This window comes from Bubalus bubalis, chromosome 6 (genome assembly GCF_019923935.1).
Source record: "Bubalus bubalis isolate 160015118507 breed Murrah chromosome 6, NDDB_SH_1, whole genome shotgun sequence".
Lineage (NCBI taxonomy): Eukaryota > Metazoa > Chordata > Mammalia > Artiodactyla > Bovidae > Bubalus > Bubalus bubalis.
This window is the reverse complement of record NC_059162.1, coordinates 49,928,368-49,955,107: the sequence shown is the minus strand read 5'-3', so window position 1 is coordinate 49,955,107 and position 26,740 is coordinate 49,928,368. Positions and strand designations below refer to the sequence as shown.

Below are 26,740 nucleotides of genomic sequence, written 5' to 3'. Positions count from 1 at the left end.
TTCTTAACTGAACTGTTAACTGAAGTACTATCAGGGACAAAATTACATTGTTCCACATTCAATGGTCTTCCTATGGTATTGGAGAAGGCTTCCCTGGTGGCTCAGCGGTAAAGAATCTTCCTGCAATGCAGGAGCTACAGGAGATGCAGGTTTGATCCCTGGGTCAAGACAATCTCCTGGAGGAGGGCATGGCAACTCACTGCAATATACTTGCCTGGATAATTCCATGGACAGAGGAGCTGGGTGGGCTATAGCCCATGGGGTCGCAAAGAGTCGGACATGACCACAGTGACTTAGCACGCACAGTATTGGAGACAGGACATTGGGCTTGAGGCCACAGAAACCTGATTTCTACTCCTGGTTCTCCAGTAAATGATTCTAGGGCAGGGAGTTTCTCTGAGCCTCGACCTCTCCCCTGTGGAAAAAGATAAACGATTGCCCTGCGTGACTCAGCTTGCCTTGAGACCCCAGTGAGATAACTCGTGAAGGAACTCAGAAAGCCTTCTGCAAATGGAACAAATGATTCTGTAGACTAATGCTCTAGTGGGAAGTCCTTCAAAGGCAGGAACCTGCCTCAACTGTCATTAATCACCCCCCGCCCCACCTAACAGAGTGCTTTACACATGAAAAGGCTACAACATTTGACATTTGGGGATTTTCAAACTCTAATGTGCTCCACTAATGTCATGGATCTGGAATATCTTCACGGCGAACTCTTTTCCACTGGGTATAAGCAAAAACATCACTTTCTTTTCTTACTCGAGATGCAGTTGTCTTTTGTGAAATGAGTGCCTTATGTGAACCCTTCTGGGCTGCTAAAGCCATGACCCTTGACATGGCCTCAACTCTGTGAGCATCAGCAGTGCCTGCATATCCTTGACTTCCTCTCACTCCTGGCCTCCCAATTAATTCCTTTCCAGGACATGTGTATACAAGTCCACATGAGGCCCTTAAACACAAATGAAATTCTGCATCATCTCTGCAAATAAGATCTTATTCCCTGAAAGCGCCTGTGTGTTTGGTCTCCTATGTGATGAAGGAGCTTTTATATTTTTAGTTTTCTTCCCATACAACAAACACTATTAATAACATTCTACTTTCTCCAGAGATGATATGGATTAGACCAAATGGAAAGTTACCATGGCTACTGCAGTGTTATTTTTGGTATGAGAAATTCATGCCAAGAGAAGCAGCATCCATGGTCAAGAACTGGAGCTTTATTTCCGCTTTGCTATCAGGCAATCAATCCCAATTTAATTTTGAAACTCTAATTACAACAGAAACTAATTATGAGTGGCAGGACCTGAAACCCCTAATTAAAGTGGGAGTCAATAAAGCGATGCAGCATTATCTCTGGGGCAACACTGGCAGGAGGAGGGATTTAAGCACAGGGGCGTCTTCTTTCCCAGGTAACTAAGTAAAACAAGACAGGGAAATGCGTACCAAGGGTCAATGGGGAACCTTGAGCTGGGTCTAAAGGTTTCAGGTTCTGGTGAGTGAGCAGATCAGGCCCTCTCCCTGGACTATGACGATGCTACAAACTAGGGGTGGGAGAGGAAGCCCAGGTGGGAAGGAAGGTGTTTCCATCAACAGTCAGTCACCAGGAGTGACCGTGGTGGGGTAACCAGAGGACAGTTACAAATATGAGAATTGGATCATAAAGAAGGCTGAGCGCCAAAGAAGTGAGGCTTTCGGATTATGGTGCTGGAGAAGACTCTTAGAGTTCCTTGGACAGCAAGGAGATCAAACCACTCAATCCTAGAGGAAATCAACCCTGAATATTCATTGGAAGAATTGATGTTAAAGTTGAAGCTCCAATACTTTGGCCACCTGATGTGAAGAGCAGACTCACTGGAAAAGACCCTGATGCTGGGAAAGACTGAAGGCAGGAGGAGAAGGGGGCAACAGAGGATAAGATGGTTGGATGGCATAACCAATTCAGTGGGCACAAATTTGAGCAAACTCCTGGAGATAGGGGAGGATAGAGGAAGCCTGGCATGCTGCAGTCCATGGGGTCGCAAAGAGTCGAACACGACTTAGCAAATGAACAAGAGCAACCCCATGTTACTGTGGCCTGGTCCTGGAGGAAATAACTGCAGGGGAACAGGGGTCTCTAAACAGAATCTCACCACCCAGACTAGATATTTATGGGTTATTTCCTAATATACCAAATGCTGAGTTGCACTTTACTGAATTAGCAGACGTTGGCTTATGGGAGGACTTCTATTTGAGGGTAAACCTACTGCCAATCCCTGACGTGCACGATTCCCCCCTGGGACCTCCCGGTCTATCTCTGACAGCTTTAAAATACTGTTAATGGCATGACTTCATCTGCCCCACACCAGAACGATCCATATTTAGGCCAGAAACCACATGGTCCTCTCACCCCCACTGGGCTCCAGGATAGAAAGGCGCTTTCAAATGCGGGAGGAAACACTTTTAACCTATGACTACTCACTCTCCTTCAAATCCCCTGACAAAGAGACAGAAACGAACTTTGCAGAATGGTTAGAAATCTACTCTGAACACTCCAAAAGGGCAGTAAGATATGAAGAAGCCTCTCCTCTTCTCAGTGTATACTTTTCTACAAAGGGCTCTTTCTGCCTTTAACAGGGTTTCCTGTTAAATTCTCCTGTTGTAGCTTTTTCAACAGCACCGAATAAGTTGGTCCCTCAGGAGAGGGAGCTCTGCTGTCAGGGTGGGAAGAATTCCTTGAGAGCTTTCTTATTCCTATTTCCCATGAATAAATGAGGTCCCCAGTCCTGCCAGGGCCAACAGGATTTTCCCAAAGCAGACAAGCGCCCAGATCAACGACAGCCTGTACCAAACAGGATTCTTAAGTGTCACAGGTGGGCAACAGAACAGAGGCTTGGTCTTGAAATAGTCAAATGAGCTTGTTTGAATATTTTTATCAAAATAAATAGTGCATTGACATATTACGCAAAACCTTGGGTACTGATGTCTTGTAACAAAGATTAAAAACGGGAGCAGTGGAAAAAAAAAAAGTTCTGAATGAGAAAATGTTTTGGAACATGACTTTAATTTGAAAGGAGATATTTGATGGTTTTTGTACTTCTATACGTCGTTGACATAAGGGAGGAGTGGGGCAAGTGAAGAGAGGGGCTCAGCCATCTCACATTTATTACGAACAAGGGAAGACAGGCAGAGACAAAGAGAGAAGAAAGAAAAAACAGTCTTGAGCTAGTTTGGTATAAAATTTCAGCCCAAGGAAATGGAAAGTCTCCTGAAAAACAGAGCTTTCTCGCTAAGCAAGACAAGGTGCCCCCTTCCATGTGGCCCGATTCTGCTTGCAGGGAAGCTTACCACTAGGAGCTTGTGAAGATCCATCCGTCAGAACAAGTGTCTCTGATTTTAGAGCCAGTGTGCTGCCAACTTTTCCTAGTGCTTTCAAGCCCTCCCAGAGAACTTTAGCTCTACCTTATTTCTAACCACACCTACCTTGACTCCAAGGAAAGACCTGCGGTGATAGAAGCAGCACAGAGCGGCCGAGAGGGCACGGAAGGCATTGCATTCCTTTGGCATCTTTCAGTCTTCAGTCCCTGGACCACACTGTCTTTAGGGTTAACCGAGAGGGGTCTTGCGGCTGACACCCCAGTCCTGCCGCAGCAGCTGTGCAGAGCAGGGAGGAGTGAGTGGCTCCTTCTCCCAGGCCAGGCTGGGACTTTCCCTCTTCGCTGAAGCCAATACGATCCACTCGCTCAATTCTGGCAGGCGGGTGTCCAGCCTGCCATGCACTCGGTGCCAGAAATCCTCATGTGACCAGACTCGCTTTCTGATGAAATTCTAACCTCTCTCAGAAGAGGCTTTGGGCTTTAGCTGTCCCCTCAATTTAGAGACCCAGCAGAAATCATTATTCCCCCAGGGCTGAAGGCACCAGGCACTCTGCTCCTAGAGCTTGTGTCTGTTTGCCTGTCGCCCCAGGACCTGGGAGTTCAAGGAGCACACATCACACCACTCTGTGATGAGAGAGAGGCTCCTTTGAGACAAGGACGGGAAGGCAACCTGGGTGTGACTTTCCCCTGGGAGGCGATCCTAGAAGTCCTGAGAAACCCGGGACTCTCCCAGACCAGCCCTCAGAACTGTTTATTTTTCATTAGGATGCCCCTGGGCAGCCAGTTTGCAGCTGATAACGCTGGCACAGCCATCGCTATTGGCAAAGCAATACTGCCTTTTGGTGTTTAATTAGCAAGTCTGTCAGCAAACACCCTGAGCAGCTCTGCCCTCCCCACCTGGCCCTGCAGCAGTCTGTTGGGAGGATGGGGGACAGGCTGTGTGCCCTCTTTCGACCCAACTGTTTTTCTCACTCCCTTCCTTCACTTTAAATACTTCACTGTAACTGTTCACCCTGCCTAACCCAGATTCAAGGCATGAACCTCGCATCTAATACCACCGAGTGATTCTCCAGCACTTCTTAGGCCTTTATCCCTACCAAGAGCCCCCTGACACCTTAGCGGAAAGGAATTGCTTTTCTTCTTTCATTCCAGTCATAGTGGATTCCCAACAATTCTTTTTTTTTTTTTTTTTTTTTAATCAAACCCAGATTTCTGCCCGTAGCACTTCCTCTCCTATGTTCCAAACATTAACTTTCTGTGGCTTCGGCCACTCAAAAATGGAATGTGTCCTGAAGCTTTCTAAAACTTCACACAGGCAGAAACTTGTAACGAGGAAGAAACAGAACCTATTCAGTCCAGAAAGGAACAATACCAAATGAGGCATGAGGGAGGTATGAGAAATATCCAACAGGATTAGCCTCAAATCCTCAGGAGGCCTCGGCCTTTGGACTAGGTCAAGCCAGCCTGTAAAAATAGAGGACTGTTTGTTCGATGCCTGGTGCGCAGCTCCGGTGCTTGGATGAGGGCTCTGGAGAGTGACAGCCCTCACACTTCCCCGAAGGAGCGGAGGTTCAGCCTAATAAACACCCCGAAAAGGGCATGGGGCTGTCATCACAGAACAGCCAGGGGGCTGACTTCCTTTCTGGTCCCTCCACTTGCTCCCCCCTCCCCCACCAGGATTCCAGGGCTCAGATGTGCTGCCCTGGGTCCTGGGAAGTCCACCTGAGACCTTGGAAGCAAATACCAAGGTTGGGAGGATTTGTGGGGTTTGGAGCTGCAGGGGCCCTTAGAGATGGTTCAGTTGGTGGGTCAATACTGTCCCCCCAAGGTCTATGAACTGAACCTACGAGGAGGCATTTTCTCTCTTTGCCTTCATTTCCATTAGATGGGGTTCAAAGGGTAATAAGTCCACATGAGTGGCCAGGGCCCATGGCCCCAGCAGTTCTGTGGAGACGACTCATCCATCAGACCAAAGCCACCAGGAAGGTGTCCAGTCTGCACCTGCCATTCCTCTTTGGGACTAGAAAGGGACTATTCTTAGCTCAGGAAAAAGAAGAGAAGCAGCTCCTTAAATCCTGAACAGAAATTCAGTGAGATGAGTCAGCCAAAGCCTCTGAATTTCAATACCCTACCCCCACTCCCAGAAAGCGTGAATGAAGTGCATTCCTGAAAGAAAATGTACTTAAAAACACTCAGACTTATAAATTACATAGAATTATGTAGTCAGGTGCTCCAGGGCCAGGGTAAAAGCAAAACAAAAGACACGCAGGTCACTGCAGAATCGCAGCTCTTGTCACCTGAGGTTTTCCCTGTTTACGCAAAAAAAAAGAACATCTCCAAAATGCACAAAGAATTGGTTCTGTCAGGATTAAAGAATGAGCTAATCTTATTAGGTAACTGTTTCCTAAGCACTTTTTATTTTTTTTGTTCCACACCAAAAATAATTTCTAAAGCAGCACTCAAAGGTTTTAATCAATTTCCTCTTGAAAAGGCCAAGGAGAGAGACTAAAATAACATGATGTTATTGCAACTAAAGATGATAATTGCATGAATTTGTAAAGTGCCCTTCACTGACTTGTTATGCTTTTAAAGTCTCCCATCCACACTGATCAATTCCCCCACATTCTTCCTACAATGATGATTCTATTCTAGTTACAAAGAAACAGAGGACCAGAATGGTGTGCTACTCAGCAGAGAAAGGACCCAGAACTCCAGCCTGTGCTTTTGCCAGAACCTAGTATCTGATCAACAAATAGATTCTTCTAATGTCTTATAATTAAACTTGTCACACAGCTTCATGAAAACAGCTTGTGACCCGGGGCAGGGAGTCATTGTCTGATGATTTCCTACATGTGATTTCAGTTCAGTTCAGTTCAGTCGCTCAGTCGTGTCCAACTCTTTGCAACCCCATGAATCGCAGCACGCCAGGCCTCCCTGTCCATCACCATCTCCCGGAGTTCACTCAGACTCAGGTCCATCGAGTCGGCGATGCCATCCAGCCATCTCATCTTCTGTCATCCCCTTCTCCTCCTGCGCCCAATCCCTCCCAGCATCAGAGTCTTTTCCAATGAGTCAACTCTTCGCATGAGGTGGCCAAAGTACTGGAGTTTCTGCTTTAACATCATTCCTTCCAAAGAAATCCCAGGGCTGATCTCCTACATGTGATTTAGGACCAGCCAAATTTGTATTCAGGGCTTTCTAAACACCAGGCCCTTCTGGGGACAGGGGTCAGCATCTCTAATGCAACCCCAGCAACTGACAGAGGCGTGAGGCCAGGAGCAGGCAGCACAGAGCTCTGGGAACCCATCGTGCTCTCTAGCGCCTCCTCTGGCTTCCTGGGAGATTCACTACTCAGCACCAAGAAAAACACCTGTTTAAAAAAAAAAAAAAAAAAAAAAGCCAGTGCTGGGTAGGCAGGTGAACCCTGGAAGAAAATCCTCATGATCTCAGGTCAGATGCTGCCCATCCTGTCTGGGGAGAGGATTAGAGTAGACCAGAAGAAAGCTCCTGCACAAGCCATTCTTTCCTTGGGCAGCCCTAATACGAACCTGCCCTATTTAGTAACCATGGAAACAGGAGCTGCCTGCCAGTCATATTTCACAGACAAGGTTTCTTGCTGGTGGCAGCCCTCGGGCTGGGAGGGACTGAGAGGTGAACAGAGTCCCTTTCCCCAAGTGCCACAGTCCCCACTAGAAGATCAGCCTCCCTGTGAGGTAGGTGCCCTCTCTGACATGGAATGGCGGGGTGGGGTGGGTGGGGGGTGGCAAGGTCTCTGAGGAGGAAGATATGTCGCCAGGGACCTGCTTTTCCCTGTTTCAGGGCCACTGAGAACACAATGCTGCCCACACCTCCACTCCCCTCCCCTCCCTGGGGCCAGCCCAGAAGCAAGGCAACAAGCCTCACTCACAACACACACCAAGGTGTTCTCGGTCACTGTCAAGCAGCCCCAAGTATGGTGACATTGCCCAAGATGGGCGCAGGCTGTGACTGGGGACACTGGTCCAAGGCATGAGGCCTGACTGGTCTCGGCCCACAGGGGACACACTCGGAACATCAGTCAAGAGATGAACAGCAGATGAACAGCTGAGATGCCTCACCTCCCTGGAAAGATCTATCCCTCCTGGCTTTTTGCCTCCACTAAACCCTAGCGATCCAGCTCTCGGTGAACCAAGACAGCCCTAAGGAGCTAGCATGTAAGGCGTTCCTCCTGGGGTAGTGGAAGCAGGAAGAGGAACCTGTACTGGCCCAATCCTAAGGACCCAAGGCCACCTTCTGCAGGCCCTGCTCCTGGGCTCGGGAAGCCCTGGGCAGGAAGGGGGCATGCTTATCAACAGCCCTGCTTCCCTGGCACTGGCCTGTCTGCGTGATTCTGATCACAGTAACCAGGAGGCGAGGGGGCAGGGAGGGGCCGGGGGTCTAGGAGCACCCACCCTCCATAGGAGCCACAGGGCTGGAGGAGAACAGCTGGGAAACCACTGAGGAAGGAGGCCCAAGGAAGAGGTCACCTCCTCCTCACGCCAGACTCAGCAGCTACACAAGATGCCAAAGACAGTTCAACACATTTTCCTATAGGCAAACGTGATTTAGTTCCTACTCCAAAAGGGAATGCAAATTGGACTTGGCGGGAGGAGGGCGGGAAGCGCCGGCCGAGTTCTTAGGGCTGCTTTGTGTGTCGCCGGCAAAGAGAGAGGAACACAGAGGGTGCATTTACAAGCATCTGCTGTGCACATCTCTCTCTGAGGGTTCCCTCAGATTCCTCCAGGGGATGAAAGAGTATGGCTGTGAAATGGTCTCTATCCGGAAGCAGTATTGATCCGCTCAGCACATCAACAAAGAGACAATATTCACAAACAGATTTCTCTCTCTACTGAGTCTTCTGTCCCCTCCACAAAGTTGGTTTCTCTAAAAGGCTACTGAAATTGTATAACTGATAACGTGAAGCACGTGAAGCACATCAGGTGAGAGCACCCAGCCCTGACTGCTTTCTTGAACCATTGCATACAATCTTGTCCCATACATCCCTCCACCAACACCATCACCTATTTCCTGACACGCCCCCAGAAATCCTATATTAGGCAAGCTCAACTTTCTATTTTTAGCATTTAGGGAAAATTAAAAGAACATGCACGAGGCGTAATTCCAGCCTCTCAAACAGCAGATTCAGACTTTCTGGCCGTCTCAGCCTTCTTTGAGAGTCTATGAAAACCATGGACCCTCCTCTCAGAACAAAAGGCACATATTGTGATGTTCAACATACAATTTCAGGGGATTCCTTGCCCTCTGAAGCCCATCCTTACACCCCTGGGAGTCTGACTCATCTGAGACGATCCACCACCCACCTCCCAAGCTTCCTTCCACCCTACATTCGCTGTGTGGGCGCTGCACGCAGAGCTCTCATTTGTTCTCCTGTCACTGTAGTTCGACTTTCTTCGCTGGATGCTTTGCTCTTTCCCCTTCGAGCAACTCAAGAGACCACAAAAGTCCCTCAGAGATCCCCCACCCCCATGCAGAGTGCTGCAGAAATGGCCAGAATGCGCAAAGGCTCCAACCAGATCCAGCCACACTGGCTCCCATCTTGGCTGCCACTGGCTCGCCCCTCTTCCAAGCACTTCTGCAAAATGCATCTGCCGAAACAGCTTCAGGACACAGCACGTTTCAGGCGCTGCTGGGAGGTGGCAGGCTAGAGGGAAAGCAAGGGTCGGTTCAGGTCTTTGTTGTACCACTAGCAAGCTAGGTAACCATGGGAAATTTCTTAACCTCTCTGAGCCCTAGTTTCCTCCTCCAACTTACCGGTTTTTTTTCTTTTTGGAGGATCAAGTGAAATAGGAGATAAAGAGCCTGGCAACAGACTAGACACTCAGCCAGTGTGTGCTTTCTTGCCCTCCAAAGGAAGGGCTCACAAAACCTGGCCCCCTAGACCATTCCTCCCTCAGGGCACACACCCAGCTGCATCCTGTCTCCTGGCCCTAACCCAAGGGGCAGGCTACAGGAGCCATGCCCTGCAAGGACAGTGTGGACAGCAAAGGCCTGAGCCGTTGACTGGCCCCAGCTGGTACACAGTAGCTCTTAAGACTTGAAGGTCAGGAAACAACAAGAAGGAGTTTAGAGCTTCTTTAGCCATGAGATATTTTTTAGCCTTCAAATTTTAAGATCACATATTAAAACTGCACATATGGTTTGAATCACACTTGCTCAGATAGCTCAGATGATTTTCTATGGCAGAGTCTCTGTCACTTGGGGAGTTGTTTGTTTTAACACACAGCATGTGAGTCCACAGCATCTGCCCACTTGGCCCTCACCCAGGGGGACTCCTGGGTCCACTTGCAACTACCACACTCTCCATGTCCCACCACTGTTCCAGCCAGTCTGAGTGGGGGTCCCGGGGCCCCCCCTTTCCCACTGTCTCCACACCAGGTTGACCGCAGAGCTGGGCTTCAGCCTCTGTCCCACCTGGTGCCCTGCCTGATGCTCCTCTAACCTCCCCTACTGCCTGGCCTTCCAGATACTTGTCCTGAGACCAACCCTTCCACATGTATCTAGAGTCCCTAGAAGGGCCATCTCCCATGTGCCTGACTCTTTCTTGTTTTACCAGCCCATGTAACTGGGTACATGGATGCCAACCATTTCTAGAATTAGAAGTGTGTCTGGAACAGCCCTTCCTTGGATGCTGTGCCTGCCTCACCCCGCTGCTCTCTCTGGACATTCTCGGTCACCTCCGATTCTGCTGTCTGCACCTCCTCCTCACCAACCCCCGAGGGCAGGATCACCAGAGTTACAGTGCATTCTTCCAAGGCCACACCCCCCAGAGAGGCTACCGAAGTTCCAAGTGGAGGAAGTAGCCACAAGGGATGCCTGAGAGGGCAGGAATGCTGGGGCAGAGGGCGGGGTCGGCACCAGGTGAGAGGTGCAGGCAACCTCACCTCATTCCTGCCCTTGAACTGGCCAAGAAAACAGAAAGTGATCTTATTAATCTCTTCTCCTCTGTTTTCAAGCAAATTCCAGCCACCTCAACAAATTATTTCTGCGGGAAAACATAATTTCTTCATAGTCATAAATTGATCCTGGGGATCACTGGAGGGACATGCTGGATATTTATGCATTCTGCCCAAAGAGCTATGAGAACCAGTCTAGACCAGGAGTTCTGAACCTCGGAGTGGGAGGGGGCTTCCATGAACCATTGGAAATTGTATACAAACTGTTGTATACAAACTGTTCAACCAGGGAAGGGGTCCATGGTTTTACCCAAGAGTCATGTGACCTAAAAATCCTCACTGATCCACAAAGACTTTTAGTGGCTCTTAAAGACGTAGCCTCTGAGGGTCTTACTTGGTCTACTTTCTAACAGAGAGACGAGTACAGTGGATACCCTGGTCATCATGGACATGAGCAAAGATAACACCCCTGCCCTTGATCACCATGGGCACAGTTGAGTCTTGGCAAGGCTGCAGTTGGTAAGAGGAGATAGAGAGCTCTGAGGCAAGCAGGGCCACCTTCCTTTCTGCTGTTGGGGTGACTTTAAATACCTGCGAGAGGAGGAGAGCTCCTTCCCCCAGCTGGCAGAAGGGCCCGTCTGCACGTATTACTTAGCAAATGCAGAATAGCTGCCAGTGTGACCTTCAGCAGCCCCTCTCCAACAACAGCCTTCTGGGATGCAGTCCCTCCCACTAGACTGTGGCATCTTTCCACTTCTCAGCTGGGCTCCTCAAAGGAGCCTTCATGACCCCATATGCAAGGTCCTCAAGAGCCAGTATTTATACAGAAAACTTTTACCATAGTGTCTGTTTAATACTCACACTAGGAGACACATGGGCTTCCCTGGTGGCTCAGAGGTTAAAGTGTCTGTCTGCAATATGGGAGACCCGGGTTCGATCCCTGGGTTGGGAAGATCCCCTGGAGAAGGAAATGGCAACCCACTCCAGAATTCTTGCCTGGAGAATCCCATGGACAGAGAAGCCTGGTGGGCTACAGTCCATGGGGTCGCAAAGAGTCAGACACGACTGAGCGACTTCACTCACTCACTTAGGAGACACATATTATTTCCATTTCACATGTGAGACTGAAAAGTTCTTCGAGTTAATAATTAAAACGACTATGAATCAGAATGGCTGGCTGTATCGGCCATGCTCATGGAAGCAGGGATACCACCTGGCTGCCTGGAGTATCTTATCTTGTGCAAACCCAAAAGGCAGAACTATAGCTGCTGCACCCGCCCTCTCCCTCCTACCGAGTGACCGATACTCTCGGCAACATAGACGCAGGTCTCCTCTGAAATAGCCCCGGAGGTCCTCGTCATTACTAATGGGAAAGGGCAGGACATGCACAGATGGACACTGAGGCCAGAATCTGAGAAAAGCCAGAAGGCAGCAAAGCTGATAAGTGCAGGGCTAAGGGACAGACTGTCTTTGTGGTAAATGGAGATGCCAACTGTGCCCATTTCTCTACAGGAACAGGCTGACTTGGAGGGTGAGCTGTACGGGAAAGACTGTACTGATTACCAGCTCAGAAATGACACTCAGACAGTCAACACTCATGGAGACAACAGGTTCTTTCTGTCAGTGGTTCAAAGGACAATACAACCCTTGGCCTTGTGTGTGTACCCAGAGGAGTGGGAGGGCAGGGTGGAGGAAGGGAGTTACCAGGAAGAGCAGCAGGAACCCACCTGGACCATCCTCTAGGAACAACACACCAGCCTCAGGGTTAGGCCACTTATGACAAGAGATGCAGGAATTTCTCCAAAGTCAAACTCTACAGGGGGATCCTAGCCCCTCTGCACCACTCCTTACCTCCCACCTATAATTTCCCTGTTAACAATATGGATCTAATAATTAAGCTGGGAGGCAATGGATATCCAGCATATAAGTAAACCAGGAGGAAGACAAGCTAGAGAAAGGTGAGTATAGGACTTGAAAAGATCAAAACAAAAATATCTTTGTAAAACCTAGAATTCATATGCCAATATTTTATGTAAGTATCCTGAATAGACAGTGACAGTTAGAGGCATAGCCTGGTAGAGTCTGATCCTCAACATTCAGGGGGAAAATGATGTAGATAGCAGACAGTGGTTATTACATTTAAAACCTTTACTCCATGGCATGTGTACTCATACGTGTAATGGTTGTGAGAGCCAATCAGGAAACTGAACACTTAATTCTCCAGGCAAGAATACCGGAGTGGTAGCCATTCCCTTCTCCAGGGGATCTTCCTGACCCAGGGACTGAACTTGTGTCTCCTGCTTTGCAGGCAGATTCTTTACCATCTGAGCTACCAGGGAAGCCCCTAATGGTCCAGGAGTGGACATGCGACCTAAGTTAGACCAATCAGAGTCCTTCCCTGGGATTTTTCAAATCAGAGCAGAGGGAGAGGCCCACTTTTCCTTTTGGACCATAAGTTTTAAGTTTATAAGCTCAGAGCAGCCAATAGCCATGTGCCCTCAACTACACAGAGAAGCTGATCTGAGAGAATGCAGCCAACATGCTGAGAGAAGCAGATGCAAGGTCTCAGAGTCCAGATGTGTTTTCCTTCCCCAGAACAATCAACCCAGGACACTCCACCCCTGCCCTTCCCAGTGATAAACTTTCTAGCTCACATCATCAGTTTGAGAGTTTATAGGTTCACCTTTTCAGTGTAAGATTAGGTGAAACCTGAGAGTGAAATATAACACATCTGTGTTGGGCTCCGCTAGAGTTCACATGAATAAGACGTCATCCCTAAACCTGGAATTGTTAACAAGGAGTCAACATAAACTGATGTTACACAGAAACATGTATGACATATGCCCTAGTAACAGGGTGGTACACTCATGTTTTAGTGATGGGTGGAAATTAATGGTGTTTCACGGCCTACTCCGAGGACACTCCATTATAGACACGAGTTGTCATGAGTTCTCAAGGATGAAGCTGGCATGAGTCTGCCTGTAGGAAAAGAGAGAGAACTCATGGAGTTGGAATGCTGTGTGCCACTGAGTGTAGGTGTGAGGTTTTGCTCCCACGCCCACCATCCCTCCCAGGCTAGGGGAAACCGCTAACAAACAGCCCACTCCATCCTGCTTATACAGGCAAGAGCAGCATCTTAAGATCCCAGAGAACATTTCCAAAGGCTATTCTGTTTTGTAGAAAGCCTGAGGACCTGATTCAGAGGTAAAGGCTGAGACATTTCTTTACAAAGGAGAATTTTATCAGGTATGATGGATTACCTGGAAGTGCAACATTCATGACTTCTAGGTCAAAAGAAAGGAAATGTACAGCAACCCCAAACTATATTTAGATCTTCCGAATGTGTTCCCTAGGTCATCCTTAGGTGGACACATCCTGGAAGGAGCCCTGGTGCCCGGGTTGTGTGGCCCTATGGGGTTTCCTTTGCCCACTGCTCTTATTCTATTTATCCCAGTGAGAGGCTCCAGCTCCAACTCCGTCTTCAAGCATCCAGCTACTCAAACACTCATTAAAATGATCTGTGTCCATGTCTGGTGACCTCAGGACCCAGGTCTCAGTCACTGTCATCATGCCAATACCCAGCACGGTGCCAGAACATTTAGAGATAGCATAGGCAACTCTCACTCTGGATCCACAAACACTTTGGAAGTAAGATGCTCAGTAAGTGTGTGTGCATATTTGCAGAGATGGGTTTCTTATCATCAAATTTGCAGAAATACTATTAACTATTTGGGACCCCCCCCAAATAGTTAAGAACCACAGAGGCACAAGATATGACTTGGCACAGGGGTGGATGTGGTCCTCGTTGGTGAATCTGCCTTACCATCCCTGTGGCTGGATTAGGGCTGATTGTCACTTCGGTGCTGAGAAGCACTTGCCTCTCTCAAACTGGGAACTACCCGGGTTCCCAAACAGGAAGAGGCTCCCAGGACACAGTAATTCCCGGCTCCCACCACCTGTGCTCTGTGTGAGCAACCCTGGAATGCTTTGCAAACCAGGAGAGGAGAGGACACAGCCCTGTTGTGCTTAGGCTCCTTCCAGGAAAGACCATGGGAAGACAGAGGGGCAGAGACTGGATCTGATGGATGTAGCTGGACTCCTTTCAGAAAGCACCCAACTGGGCCTGTGAAAAATAAGGATCCAGCTGGGGACTGGTGGCCACAGGAAACAGGCCATCAGCTTCATCATTTCTTCTGTACCAGAAGCTTTTTTGAGAGTGTGAATGGGGCTTTGTGTAGTCAGTTCTCATCCACGGGCTAATAAATATGTGAAACGGCCTCTCAGACCAGGTTCCTGCAGCCTGGACACTGAGGTCATTCAAGGAACAATTAGATGCCATCTGGAGAGAGCTGGGACTCGAAGGGTAGAGTGGCATGCTCTGGTTCCCAGGGTGTGACACATCCTTATCCTCACTGACAGAAAGGATGAATGGAGTCAGACAGCTGATCCATGCTGGGAGCAGAGAATGGGCAAATACACAGCAATGAATAAAAGCTTAAGGACCAGGGGAATGTTCACATTCAGCCTGCCCCAAGGAAATGTACCCCTTGAATGCATTCACACACCCAAGCTGAGTATCTTTGCCATGAACCAAGCTTTTACCTCACCGAGATCTAGGGTTCCATGGGTTTAATATAATGCAACTAAAGTACACCAGCAACTACTGTGGCCCAGGTCCGCACAGTATATAGCGAGCAATGACTTGATTGCGTGAAATCGAGTTAGTACTTACTGAGGCTTCACAGTCCAATTGTAAAAAAACAGGCGGACAACTGTGAACCTATATTTCTGGGATACAGTCTCAGTTTTTTCTTATTTTTACATGAAAATTTTGGCCTTCCCTGGTAGCTCAGATGATCAAGAATCCGCCTACAATGCAGGAGACCCAGGTTCCATTCCTGGGTTGGGAAGATCCCCTGGAGAAGGGAATGGCAACCTACTCCAGTATTCCTGCCCGGAGAAGTCCATGGATAGAGGAGCCTGGTGGGCTACAGTCCATGGGGTGGCAAAGAGTTGGACATTAACACTTTTCTATTTATGATCAGTATTTTAAATGTAAATGCGATTGCTGAGCAAGCTGGGTTAAAAAATAAAAAAGCATAGCTAGAGAAAAAAATATGGATTAAGATAAACAGTGATCATTTTTAAGTGTTTCTGCAGCTTTATAACAGCTCAAGTGGCAGGAGGCAGCAGCGCTCACCGTGGCCTCAGGGCCCACAGGCGCCTCTCCGAGAGCCCATGAGGCCAACACTGGCTTTGTAATAATATTGAGACCTTTTTGCCTTTTTCACTGGGTTAATATTTATGCTGACAGGACAAAAGCCATGATGGGGAAAACCACTGGGACCGTAGCAGTAAGCAAGGGAAAGGCACCAACTCTTCAGTAGTCATTGTGTTTCTTGACCACCATGTTTTTTTTAATTTCTTCTTAAATGTTAAAAATTAAAAATATACTACTACTTTAAAAAAGAGCCAGTTTCACTTAAAGAGTCCTTGAAGAAGCAGTAAGAATCACAGTAGTTTCCCCTCATGTGCGGACAATGTTCCAAGACCCCCAGTGGATGCCTGAAACCACAGACAGGACCAAACCGTATACATGTACATATATATATATATACACACACACACATACACAATGATAAAGTTTAATTTATAAATTAGGTACAGTAAGAGAACAGCTGAATTGCCAACACGACTCGTCTTGTGCTTTGGGGCCGTTATTAAGTAAAATAAGGGTTATGTGAGCAAGCACTGCACTACCTTGGAAGTCAGTCTGACATACAGATGGCTCACACACACATGAAAAGATGCTCAACATCACTCATTCTCAGAGAAATGCAAATCAAAACCACAGTGAGGCACCATCTCATGCCAGTCAGAATGGCTGCAATCCAAGTCTACAAGCAATAAATGCTGGAGAGGGTGTGGAGAAAAGGGAACCCTCTTACACTGTTGGTGGGAATGCAAACTAGTACAGCCACTATGGAGAACAGTGTGGAGAGTCCTTAAAAAACTGGAAATAGAACTGCTATATGACCCAGCAATCCCACTGCTGGGCATACACACCAAGGAAACCAGAACTGAAAGAGACACGTGTACCCCAATGTTCATCGCAGCACTGTTTATAATAGCCAGGACATGGAAGCAACCTAGATGTCCATCAGCAGATGAATGGATAAGAAAGCTATGGTATATATACACAATGGAGTATTACTCAGCCATTAAAAAGAATACATTCGAATCAGTTCTAATGAGGTGGATGAAACTGGAGCCTATTCTACAGAGTGAAGTAAGTCAGAAAGAAAAACACCAATACAGTATACTAACGCATATATATGGAATTTAGAAAGATGGTAACGACAACCCTGAGTGCAAGACAGCAAAAGAGACACAGATGTATAGAACAGTCTTTTGGACTCTGTGGGAGAGGGAGAGGGTGGGATGATTTGGGAGAATGGTATTGAAACATGTATAATATCATATAAGAAATGAATCACCAGTCCAGGTTCGATGCAGGATACAGGATGCTTGGGGCTGGTGCACTGGGATGACCCAGAGGGATGGTATGGAGAGGGAGGTGGGAGGGGGGTTCAGGATGGGGAACTCGTGTACACCCATGGTGAATTCATGTTGATGTATGGCAAAACCAATACAATATTGTAAAGTAATTAGCCTCCAATTAAAATAAATAAATAAAAAAAAAAAAGAAAGTCGGTCTGATAAAAGATGGCTACCAAGTGACTAACCAACATCACCACCACCAAGTGACCAAGGGACAGGATATGTTGGACAAGGGGATGATTCATGGGTTAGGTGGGAAGGAGTTGGGAGGGCATGAGATTTCATCAGGCTATGCAGAATGGTGCATGAATTAAAACTTATGAATTGTCAAAAAAAAAAAGAAAAAAACACTTGAAAAGATACATGCACCCAAGGTTCATAGCTGCATGGCTTACAATTAATTGCCAAGATATGGAAGTGTCCATCAAAAGATGAATGGAAAAAGAAGATGTGTATACACAAGCGTGCACCCACATGCACGCACACACACAATGGACTACTACTCAGCCATAAAAAAGAAATTATATTTTGCCACTTGCAACAACATGGATAGACTTGAAGGGCATTATGTTAAGTGAAATAAGTCAGAGAAAGACAAATAGTGTATGATATCACCTATATGCGGAATCTAAAAAATACAACAAACTAGTGAATATAATAATAAAGAAGCAGACTCAGTGATGCAGAGAAAAAAACTAGTGGTTACCAGTGGGGATAGGGAAGCAGAGAGGGGTAATATAGGGGTAGGAGATTAAGAGGTACAAACTACTAGATATAAAATAAGCTAAAAGGATGTATTACATAACACAGAATGTCAATATTTTATAACTATAAAAGGAATATAACTTTTAAAAATTGTGAATCACTACACTGTACACCCATAAGTTATATAATGTTGCACATTAACTATGCATCAGTAAAAAAATATTGTACCACCACATAAAACGAAACTTATGAAATGTTTCTTTCTGGAACTTTCAGACCATGGTTGACTGGGTGACTGAAGCTGCAGATTGGAGGACCACTGTATTACTTTAGCACATCCTGGCCCCTGAGTCCACTTCTCGAACATTCTGTGTGGCAAGACAGGAAGCAGACACACAGCTCTTCTGCTGCACACCCCACACAATGGCTGTCTTGAGGGAGAGCAACGGTGTCATTAAACCGGGAGCTGCACCAGCTGCTGTTTCACGGAGCACCGTTTTTACTTCAAGGAATGCCTGACAAACAATGGTTATTCAGACATGAGAATTCATTTGGCAGACATTTTCCAAAAAAATGAACAAAGTGAGCCTGTCACTTCAAGGAAAACAACTGACATTATGTGTTGCCAATGCTGAAACCTGAGCTTTTAACTGAAAATTAGAATTTCGGGAAACTTGCATTTATCACCATAAGCGGTAAATACTTTAATGATTTTTCCCAATACTTTAATGATGTTTTTCATGAGTGATGATAATAATGAGTGTGAATTTTTGGTATTGTATAGTGATGTATGTTAACAGCTGGAATATCTGCATAACTCAGCAAACCAATATTTTTCAAATGATCAATGCACGATGATACAAAATCATACACAGTTAAAATTCATTCACATTGCTAGACAGATGAATGGATTTTAAGGGAATAGAGTTAAAAAAAAAAAAAGAAAAGGTCACTGATATGACTTCAGATTCCACACTGCAATTAACCATTATGGAACTACAACTTTACAAATTTTAGTATAATAACAAAGAAGAATATCTCTAATGATCAGAAAAGGCTATTTAAAATACTACCCCTAGGGGATGAGAGGTGGGCAAAATGGGTGAAGGGGGTCAAAAGGTACATATTTCCGTTATAAAGTGAATAAGTCCTGGAGATGTAATGTAAAGCACAGTGACTAAAGTTAATAATATTATATTGTATATTTGAAAATAGCTAGCAAAGTGGGTTTTGAAAGTTCTCATCAGAAGAAAAAGATTTTTGGTAACTATTGTATGGTAATGGATGCTCACTGGTCTTATTGTGATCATTCTGCAATATACTCAAAGCATTATGTTGTATACCTGAAACTAATAAAATGTTACACTAATTATACCTTAATACAAAAAGAGTATTCCTCCCTTTTTGAAATAAATTTTAAAATTGAAGTATAGCAGACTTTGTTCATTCGTAGTGATGCTTCCTAAGGCCCACTTGACATCACATTCCAGGATGTCTGGCTCTAGGTGAGTGATCACACCATCGTGATTATCTGGGTCATGAAGATCTTTTTTGTACAGTTCTTCTGTGTATTCTTGTCACCTCTTCTTAATATCTTCTGGTTCTGTTAGGTCCATACCATTTCTGTCCTTTATTGAGCCCATCTTGCATGAAATGTTCCCTTGGTATCTCTAATTTTCTTGAAGAGATTTCTAGTCTTTCCCATTCTATTGTTTTCCTCTATTTCTTTGCACGGATCACTGAGGAAGGCTTTCTTATCTCTCCTTGCTATTCTTTGGAACTCTGCATTCAAATGGGTGTATCTTTCCTTTTCTCTTTTGCTTTTGGCTTCTCTTCTTTTCACAGCTATTTGTAAGGCCTCCTCAGACAGCCATTTTGCTTTTTTGCATTTCTTTTTCTTGGAGATGGTCTTGATCCCTGTCTTCTGTACAATGTCACAAACCTCCATCCATAGTTCATCAGGCACTCTGTCTATCAGATCTAGTCCCTTAAATCTGTTTCTCACTTCCACTGTATAATCGTTAGGGATTTGATTTAGGTCATACCTGAATGGTCTAGTGGTTTTCCCTACTTTCTTCAACTTAAGTCTGAATTTGGCAATAAGGAGTTCATGATCCGAGCCGCAATCAGCTCCCGGTCTTGTTTTTGCTGACTATAGAGCTTCTCCATATTTGGCTGCAAAGAATATAATCAATCTGATTTCAGTGTTGACCATCTGGTGATGTCCATGTGTAGAGTCTTCTCTTGTGTTGTTGGAAGAGGGTGTTTGCTATGACCAGTGTGTTCTCTTGGCAACACTCTATTAGCCTTTGCCCTGCTTCATTCCGTATTCCAAGGCCAAATTTGCCTGTTACTCCAGGTGTTTCTTGACTTCCTACTTTTGCATTCCAGTCCCCTATAATGAAAAGGACATCTTTTTTGGGTGTTAGTTCTAAAAGGTCTTGTAGGTCTTCATGCATGCATGCATGCATGCTGAGTCGCTTCAGTCATGTCCAACTCTGTGTGACCCCATGGACAGCAGCCCACCAGGCTCCTCTGTCCACAGGATTCTCCAGGCAAGAATACTAGAGTGGGCTGCCATTTCCTTCTCCAATAGGTCTTCACAGAACTGTTTAACTTCAGCTTCTTCAGCATTACCTTTTGGGGAATAGACTTGGATTACTGTGATATTGAATTGTTTGCCTTGGAAACAAACAGAGATCATTCTGTCGTCTTTGAGATTGCATCCAAGTACTGCATTTTGGACTCTTTTGTGGACTATGATGGCTACTCCATTTCTTCTAAGGGATTCCTGCCCACAGTAGTAGATATAATGGTCATCTGAGTTAAATTCACCCTTTCCAGTCCATTTTAGTTCGCTGATTCCTAACACGTTGATGTTCACTCTTGCCATATCCTGTTTGACCGCTTCCAATTTGCCTTGATTCATGGACCAAACATTCCAGGTTCCTATGCAATATTGCTCTTTACAGCATTGGACCTTGCTTCCATCACCAGTCACATCCACAACTGGGTGTTGTTTTTGCTTTGGCTCTGTCTCTTCATTCTTTCTGGAGTTACTTTTCCACTGATCTCCAGTAGCATATTGGGCACCTACCAACTTGGGAAGTTCATCTTCCAGTGTCCTATCTTTTTGCCTTTTCATACTGTTCATGGGGTTCTCAAGGCAAGAACACTTAAGTGGTTTGCCATTCCCTTCTCCAGTGGACAACATTTTGTCAGACCTCTCTACCATGACCTGTCCGTCTTGGGTGGCCATACATGGCATGGCTCATAGTTTCATTGAGTTAGACAATGCTGTGGTCCATGTGATTAGATTGGTTAGTTTTCTGTGATTGTGGTTTTCAGTCTGTCTGCCCTCTGATGGAGAAGGATACAAGGATTACGGAAGCTTCCTGATGGGAGAGACTGACTTAGGGGGATACTGGGTGTTTTCTGATGGGCAGGGCCATGCTCAGAAAATCTTTATCCAATTTCTGTTGATGGGTGGAGCTGTGTTCCCTCCCTGCTATTTACCTGGGGCCAAACTATGGCTTCCCTGGTGGCTCAGAGGGTAAAGCGTCTGCCTGCAATGCGGGAGACCCGGGTTCGATCCCTGGGTCAGGAAGATCTCCTGGAGAAGGAAATGGCAACCCACTCCAGTACTCTTGCCTGGAAAATCCCATGGACAGAGAAGCCTGGTAGGCTACAGTCCATGGGGTCGCAAAGAGTCGGACAGGACTGAGCGACTTCACTTCAAACTATGGTGGAGGTAATGAAGATAATGGTGACCTCCTTCAAAAGATCCCATGCATGTATGCTACACGGAGTGCCCTCAACCCTGCAGCAGGCCACCACCAACCCACTGGAGACTCCTGGACACTCACAGGCAAGTCTGGGTCAGTCCCTGTGGGGTCACTGCTCCTTTCTCCTGGGTCCTGGTGCACAAGGTTCTGTTTGTGCTCTCCAAGAGTCTATTTCCCAGTCCTGTGTAAGTTCTGGCAGCTCTATGGTAGGGTTAATGGCAACCTCCTCCAAGAGGGCTTATGCCATATCCAAGTCTGTTGCACCCGGAGGCCCTGTCCCTGTGGCAGTCCACTGCTGACCTGTACCTTCACAGGAGATGCTCACACACAGTTCTGTCTCAGTCTCTGTGGGGTCCCTGGGTCCTGGTGTGCACAAGGTTTGTTTGAGCCCTCTTAGCACCTCTGGCAATGAAAGTGAAAGAGGAGAGTGAAAAAGTTGGCTTAAAGCTCAACATTCAGAAAACTAAGATCATGGCATCCAGTCCCATCTCTTCATGGCAAATAGATGGGGAAATAGTGGAAACAGTGGCAGACTTTCTTTTTCTGGGCTCCAAAATCACTGCAGATGATGATTGCAGCCATGAAATTAAAAGACACTCCTTGGCAGGAAAGTTATGACCAACCTAGACAGCATATTAAAATGCATATACAATACTTTGCCAACAAAGGTCCATCTAGTCAAGGCTATGGTTTTTCCAATAGTCATGTATGGATGTGAGAGTTGCACCATAAAGAAAGCTGAAGGGCCAAAGAATTGATCCTTTTGAACTATAGTGTTGGATAAGACTCCTGAGAGTCCGTTGGACTGCAAGGAGATCCAGTCAGTCCATCCTAAATGTGATCAGTCCTGAGTGTTCATTGGAAGGACTGATGCTGAAGCTGAAAGTCCAATACTTTGGCCACCTGATGCAAAGAACTGACTCATTTAAAAAGACCCTGATGCTGGGAAAGATTGAGGGCAGGAGAAGAAGGGGATGACAGAGGATGAGAAAGTTGTATGGCATCACCAACTCAATGGACACGAGTTTGGGTGAACTCCGGGAGCTGGTGATAGACAGGGAGGCCTGGTGTGCTGCAGTCCATGGGGTTGCAAAGAGTCAGACACGACTGAGCGACTGAACTGAACTGATGGCAGACTTACAATGTTGTGTTAGTTTTTTGTGTACAGCAAAGTGATTTAGTTATATATATGTGAGTGTGTGTGTGTGTGTGTATGCATGTGCTCAGTCACTAAGTCGTGTCCAACTCTGCGATCTGATTGATTGTAGCCTGCCAGGCACCTCTGTCCATGGGATTTCCCAGGTAAAAACAATGGAGTGGGTTGCCATGCCCTCTTCAAAAGGATCTTCCTGACCCAGCGACTGAACCTGGGTCTTCTGTGTCTAATGCACTGAAGGTGGATTCTTTACCCACTAAGCCACCGGGGAAGTCTCAATATATTCCTTTGCAGATAATTTTCCATTACAGGTTATTGTAAGATACCAATTATGATTCTGTGTGCTATACAGTATTCCTTCCTTTTTTATTTACATATCTGTGCCAGGCCAGATTTTCTTCAGACTTAAACCAAAATAACATAACACAACACAACAGACTGAAGGCTGAAGCATATGTGAGAGTCAAACTCATTCTATCAGACACTAAAGAGATCTGCAAAAATGCAAACCAATGCCATTCTTTCTTTCTCACTAAATTTTGCTCTGGAAAATGACTACTTTCATAAAAATATGCTATTTATATTCCCATAATAGGTTTAATGTTGTTATTTTTAATGAGCTAAATAAACAGTAAAAATTCCTACACTGTAATTTCTCATACAATAAACCAATAGCTAAAACCCACATCACAAAAGGTCTTTGCAGTCCTCAGTAATTTTCAAGCACTGAGAGGGGGTCTTGAGACCAAGGAGTTTGAGAATTTCTACTGTCAGACCTCTCACCTACTTGTTTTATATGATTTTGTTTAGGCTATAAGTTTTCAGCATCAAATCTGGAGTAGGCTAAGGTATGTCAATAGAGGAGTATTTTTATTTTTATAACTATCATAAAAGCATTAATGATTATTAGAGAAAATTTGGGAACAGAAATGTGAAAAACAAAACTCATGAGTTGCCAGGAAGTTAATTTTTACTTCTTACCCAACACCCAATCTTTCCATGTGTTTATCTTACAGAAATTCTCACACATGCACACCCAGCCATCTCAGTGGAAGGCGGTGCCGTCCTTCCAGTATGGTGCGTCATCCTTTTCTCCCACCCAGGTCTAGTCCCGCAGCAAATCCTGAGGCTCTGCCTTCATACTATATGTCTAGAATCTCCCTTCCTTACCACCCCCTTCTGCCATCACAGATGCAAACCATCATATCTCTCATCTGGATGGTCACAACTAGCTCCCAACTGATCTCCCTGCCCCTGCCAGCAACACGCAGGCCACAGTGATCCTGAGACAGCTCCCCATTTCACTTTGTAAAAGCTCACATCCTCACGGGGACATCCAGGCCTGTGCAACCTGCCTCGTGCCCCTTCCTCACTCTCTGACACCAGCTTTCACCGCTCTCCCTCAAGGCCACTCCTCGGGCCCCACTGGCCTCTCAGCCATTCCTCAGTGGCAGAGGTGAGCTCCAGCTTCATGGCCTTGTTCTTCCTGCGTCCTGTCCCCATCAGACATCACTCTTAATTTTGGTTGCCCTCCCTCCCTTTTTTACCTTCGTCCATATTTTTTTTTTTTTTTTAAAGCCATGAGGCTTGCAGGATCTTAGTTCTCCAACCAGGGGTTGAAACCAGGCCCTTGGCAATGAGAGTGCAGAGTCCTAACCACTGGACCGCCAGAAAATTTCCCAGACATCACTCTTGACTTGCCCCTCCACTAGAAAGTTGCCTTCTGGGTGAAGCCTTCCCTGCTTTAAATTTAACATCTCTTTAAATTTAACATCTTTAAAATTAACCCTTTTAATTTAACATCTCTTTAAATTTAAAGAGATGCTTTAAATTTAACATCTTTAAATTTAACCCTCTTTAAATTTAACATCCCCTTAACTCCAACATTTCACAGATGCTTCCCCTGATGACCTTTTTTCTGCTGAGTGCATATCATTACCGAACATGGTATACTCTGTTGCCTTCTTTGTCTTGTCACTGTTCCACCCCATAACGTAAGCTCCACAGAGGCAGGGACCTTGTTCTGTTCATTGCTGTATCCTCAGCCCCTGGAACAGTGACCAGCAGATGGCAGATAGACACTCGATAAACATTTGTTAAATTATATGCTTTGTGTAACAAATGTGACTACATTTGTTAAATAACAACAAAGCTGTTTTTAACAAGAACCCAAATGTCAGTAGGAAACCAGTTAAATATAACTGTCTCATACAATGGCATATTGGATAACCATTTAAAATAAGGAGCTAGATTCAAACGTTTAATATGGAATGATGTACAATGAAAAAAAGCAAGTTGCAGAGCCATATGTAGTTACACATAATTTTTGGCAATCAGTCAAATTGTTCCCCAACTCAGCCTTCTTGTTCTCTTAACAGTTTGACCATTTCAGAATTTCCTAGGAACACCTGAAGTTTCCTCACCTTTCCCATTCAGTAAATAAGAGAGTCCCTATTCTTCTTTGCTGGGCTTCTCAGGTGCTCAGTGGTAAAGAATCCACTTGTCAATGCAGGAGGCCCAAGTTTGATTCCTGGGTTGGGAAGATCCCCTGGAGAAGGAAATAGCAACCCACTCCAATATTCTTGCCTGGGAAATCCCATGCACGGAGGAGCCTGGTGGGCTACATATAGTCCATGGGGTCCCAAAAGAGTCAGACATAACCCAGCAACTGAAAAAACAACACTTCCCTACTGATCTCTCCTGCCCCAGGCAGCCTGGGCACACATTTTCCCACAGGTTGGGTCTCCCTCTCAGTCTCTAACATGTTCATCTCTCTCTTCTGCCTCACCTAATACCAGCTTCCTTCCTTTCAAGTCACCATTTTCTTCATCTGTCTAATCACAATTCAAACATAATTTTTTTCAAGAAAACTTCTTGGTAACAACATGTGAAACTTCAGATCAATGCCAATCCCCCACCTCAAAATCTATATACAGTACTGCAGTGTGTTCGAGTTTTTGTCCAAGAATGTTAGACAATTTATTCTAACAATAAAATGCCTTGACAATTTTGTCTTATATGAAGCTAATGAAAATGACTTGCCATTTTACAAAGTTTAAACAGAGCCATTAGTTCTGAATTTGTAATGCTATGGCACACTATTACATTTAATAATATGCTTAGTCACTCAGTCGTGTCTGACTCTTTGTGACCTCATGGACTCTAGCCCACAAGGCTCCTCTATCCATGGGATTCTCCAGACAAGAATACTGGAGTGAGTTGCCATGCCCTCCTGCAGGGGATCTTTCCAACCCAAGGATCGAACCCAGGTCTCCCACAATGCAGGCGAATTCTTTACCATCTGAGCCACCAGCGAAGCCCATTACATTTAATATTAAACCTCCCAGAATACACAGGTGTATTGCAGCCAAATGCTGTGCTGTTGTGTCATTCAATTACCACTAGGGGGCAGAATTTAACAGCAAACGGTTCCAATACTGAAGAGCCTGACTGCCCATCAGCAGGTTGAAAAGTTACTGGAACCCCATAGCTAATAACAAGATCCCAGAGGTCAGAAGCATGGAGGTTGCCAGAACTACACTTTTAAACAGTATGTAGTAGTAGTAGTAGTGAAGTCGCTCAGTCGAGTCTGACTCTTTGCAACCCCATGGATGTGGCCTGCCAGGCTCCTCTGTCCAAGGAATTTCCCAGGCAAGAATACCAGAGTGGGTTGCCATTTCCTTCTCCAGGGTGTCTTTCCGACCCAGAGATCAAACCGAGGTCTCCTGCATTGCGGGCAGATTCTTTATCGTCTGAGCAACCAGGAAAGCCCTCTTTACCATACACTTCTGCCTAAATGTGTGAGTGTTTATGGTGCCACTGTGACCCCAAAGTTTTTATCCTATACTATGTTGGCAAGAGCAGAGAGGTTAGGTGTGGGAACCTCCTTGCTCTCATGAAATAAAGTCACTGAAGAATTTCTGAAAAAATTTGAGAGATGTGAGGGCCACTTATTCTGGGAAACTGAGAGATCTTCGGAACAACCTCACTGCCTCTCCCCTCAATTTAAATGCCCTTCCTATCTGGTTGTATAGGATCATCAGTCAGCCCGTCAGTTGCTAAATGTTTATTAAGGGGACAAGAAAGGGTCCTTGCCCTGAGAACTCAGTTCTGAGTTCTGAGGAGTTGGTGGTTGCTGTTAACAGAACTACAGAATTTGGCACAGTGCTATGAGGGTAATAGAGTAGTAACGCAGTGACTGGAGCGTTGCTTTTAGCAGGGAGGTCAGGGGAGGTCTCTCTGAGGCCG

At 45.8% G+C, this 26,740-nt stretch overlaps 1 protein-coding gene across 6 annotated transcripts in view; it reads right to left on the bottom strand.

Annotated features, from left to right (window-relative positions):
* The window catches only part of BCAR3 (BCAR3 adaptor protein, NSP family member), a 152,504-nt gene that overhangs the window by 50,563 nt on the left and 75,201 nt on the right, over positions 1-26,740 (bottom strand). The window contains exon 1 of one of the 6 annotated variants that reach the window (XM_025288239.3): positions 3,460-4,949. The exons of the other annotated variants lie outside the window; for them this stretch is intronic. Within the exon in view, the coding sequence (XP_025144024.2) occupies positions 3,460-3,543 (84 nt within the window). The 5' untranslated portion in view covers positions 3,544-4,949. Of the gene's footprint in view, positions 1-3,459; positions 4,950-26,740 lie in introns of those variants that run through there. 6 annotated transcript variants of the gene reach the window in all.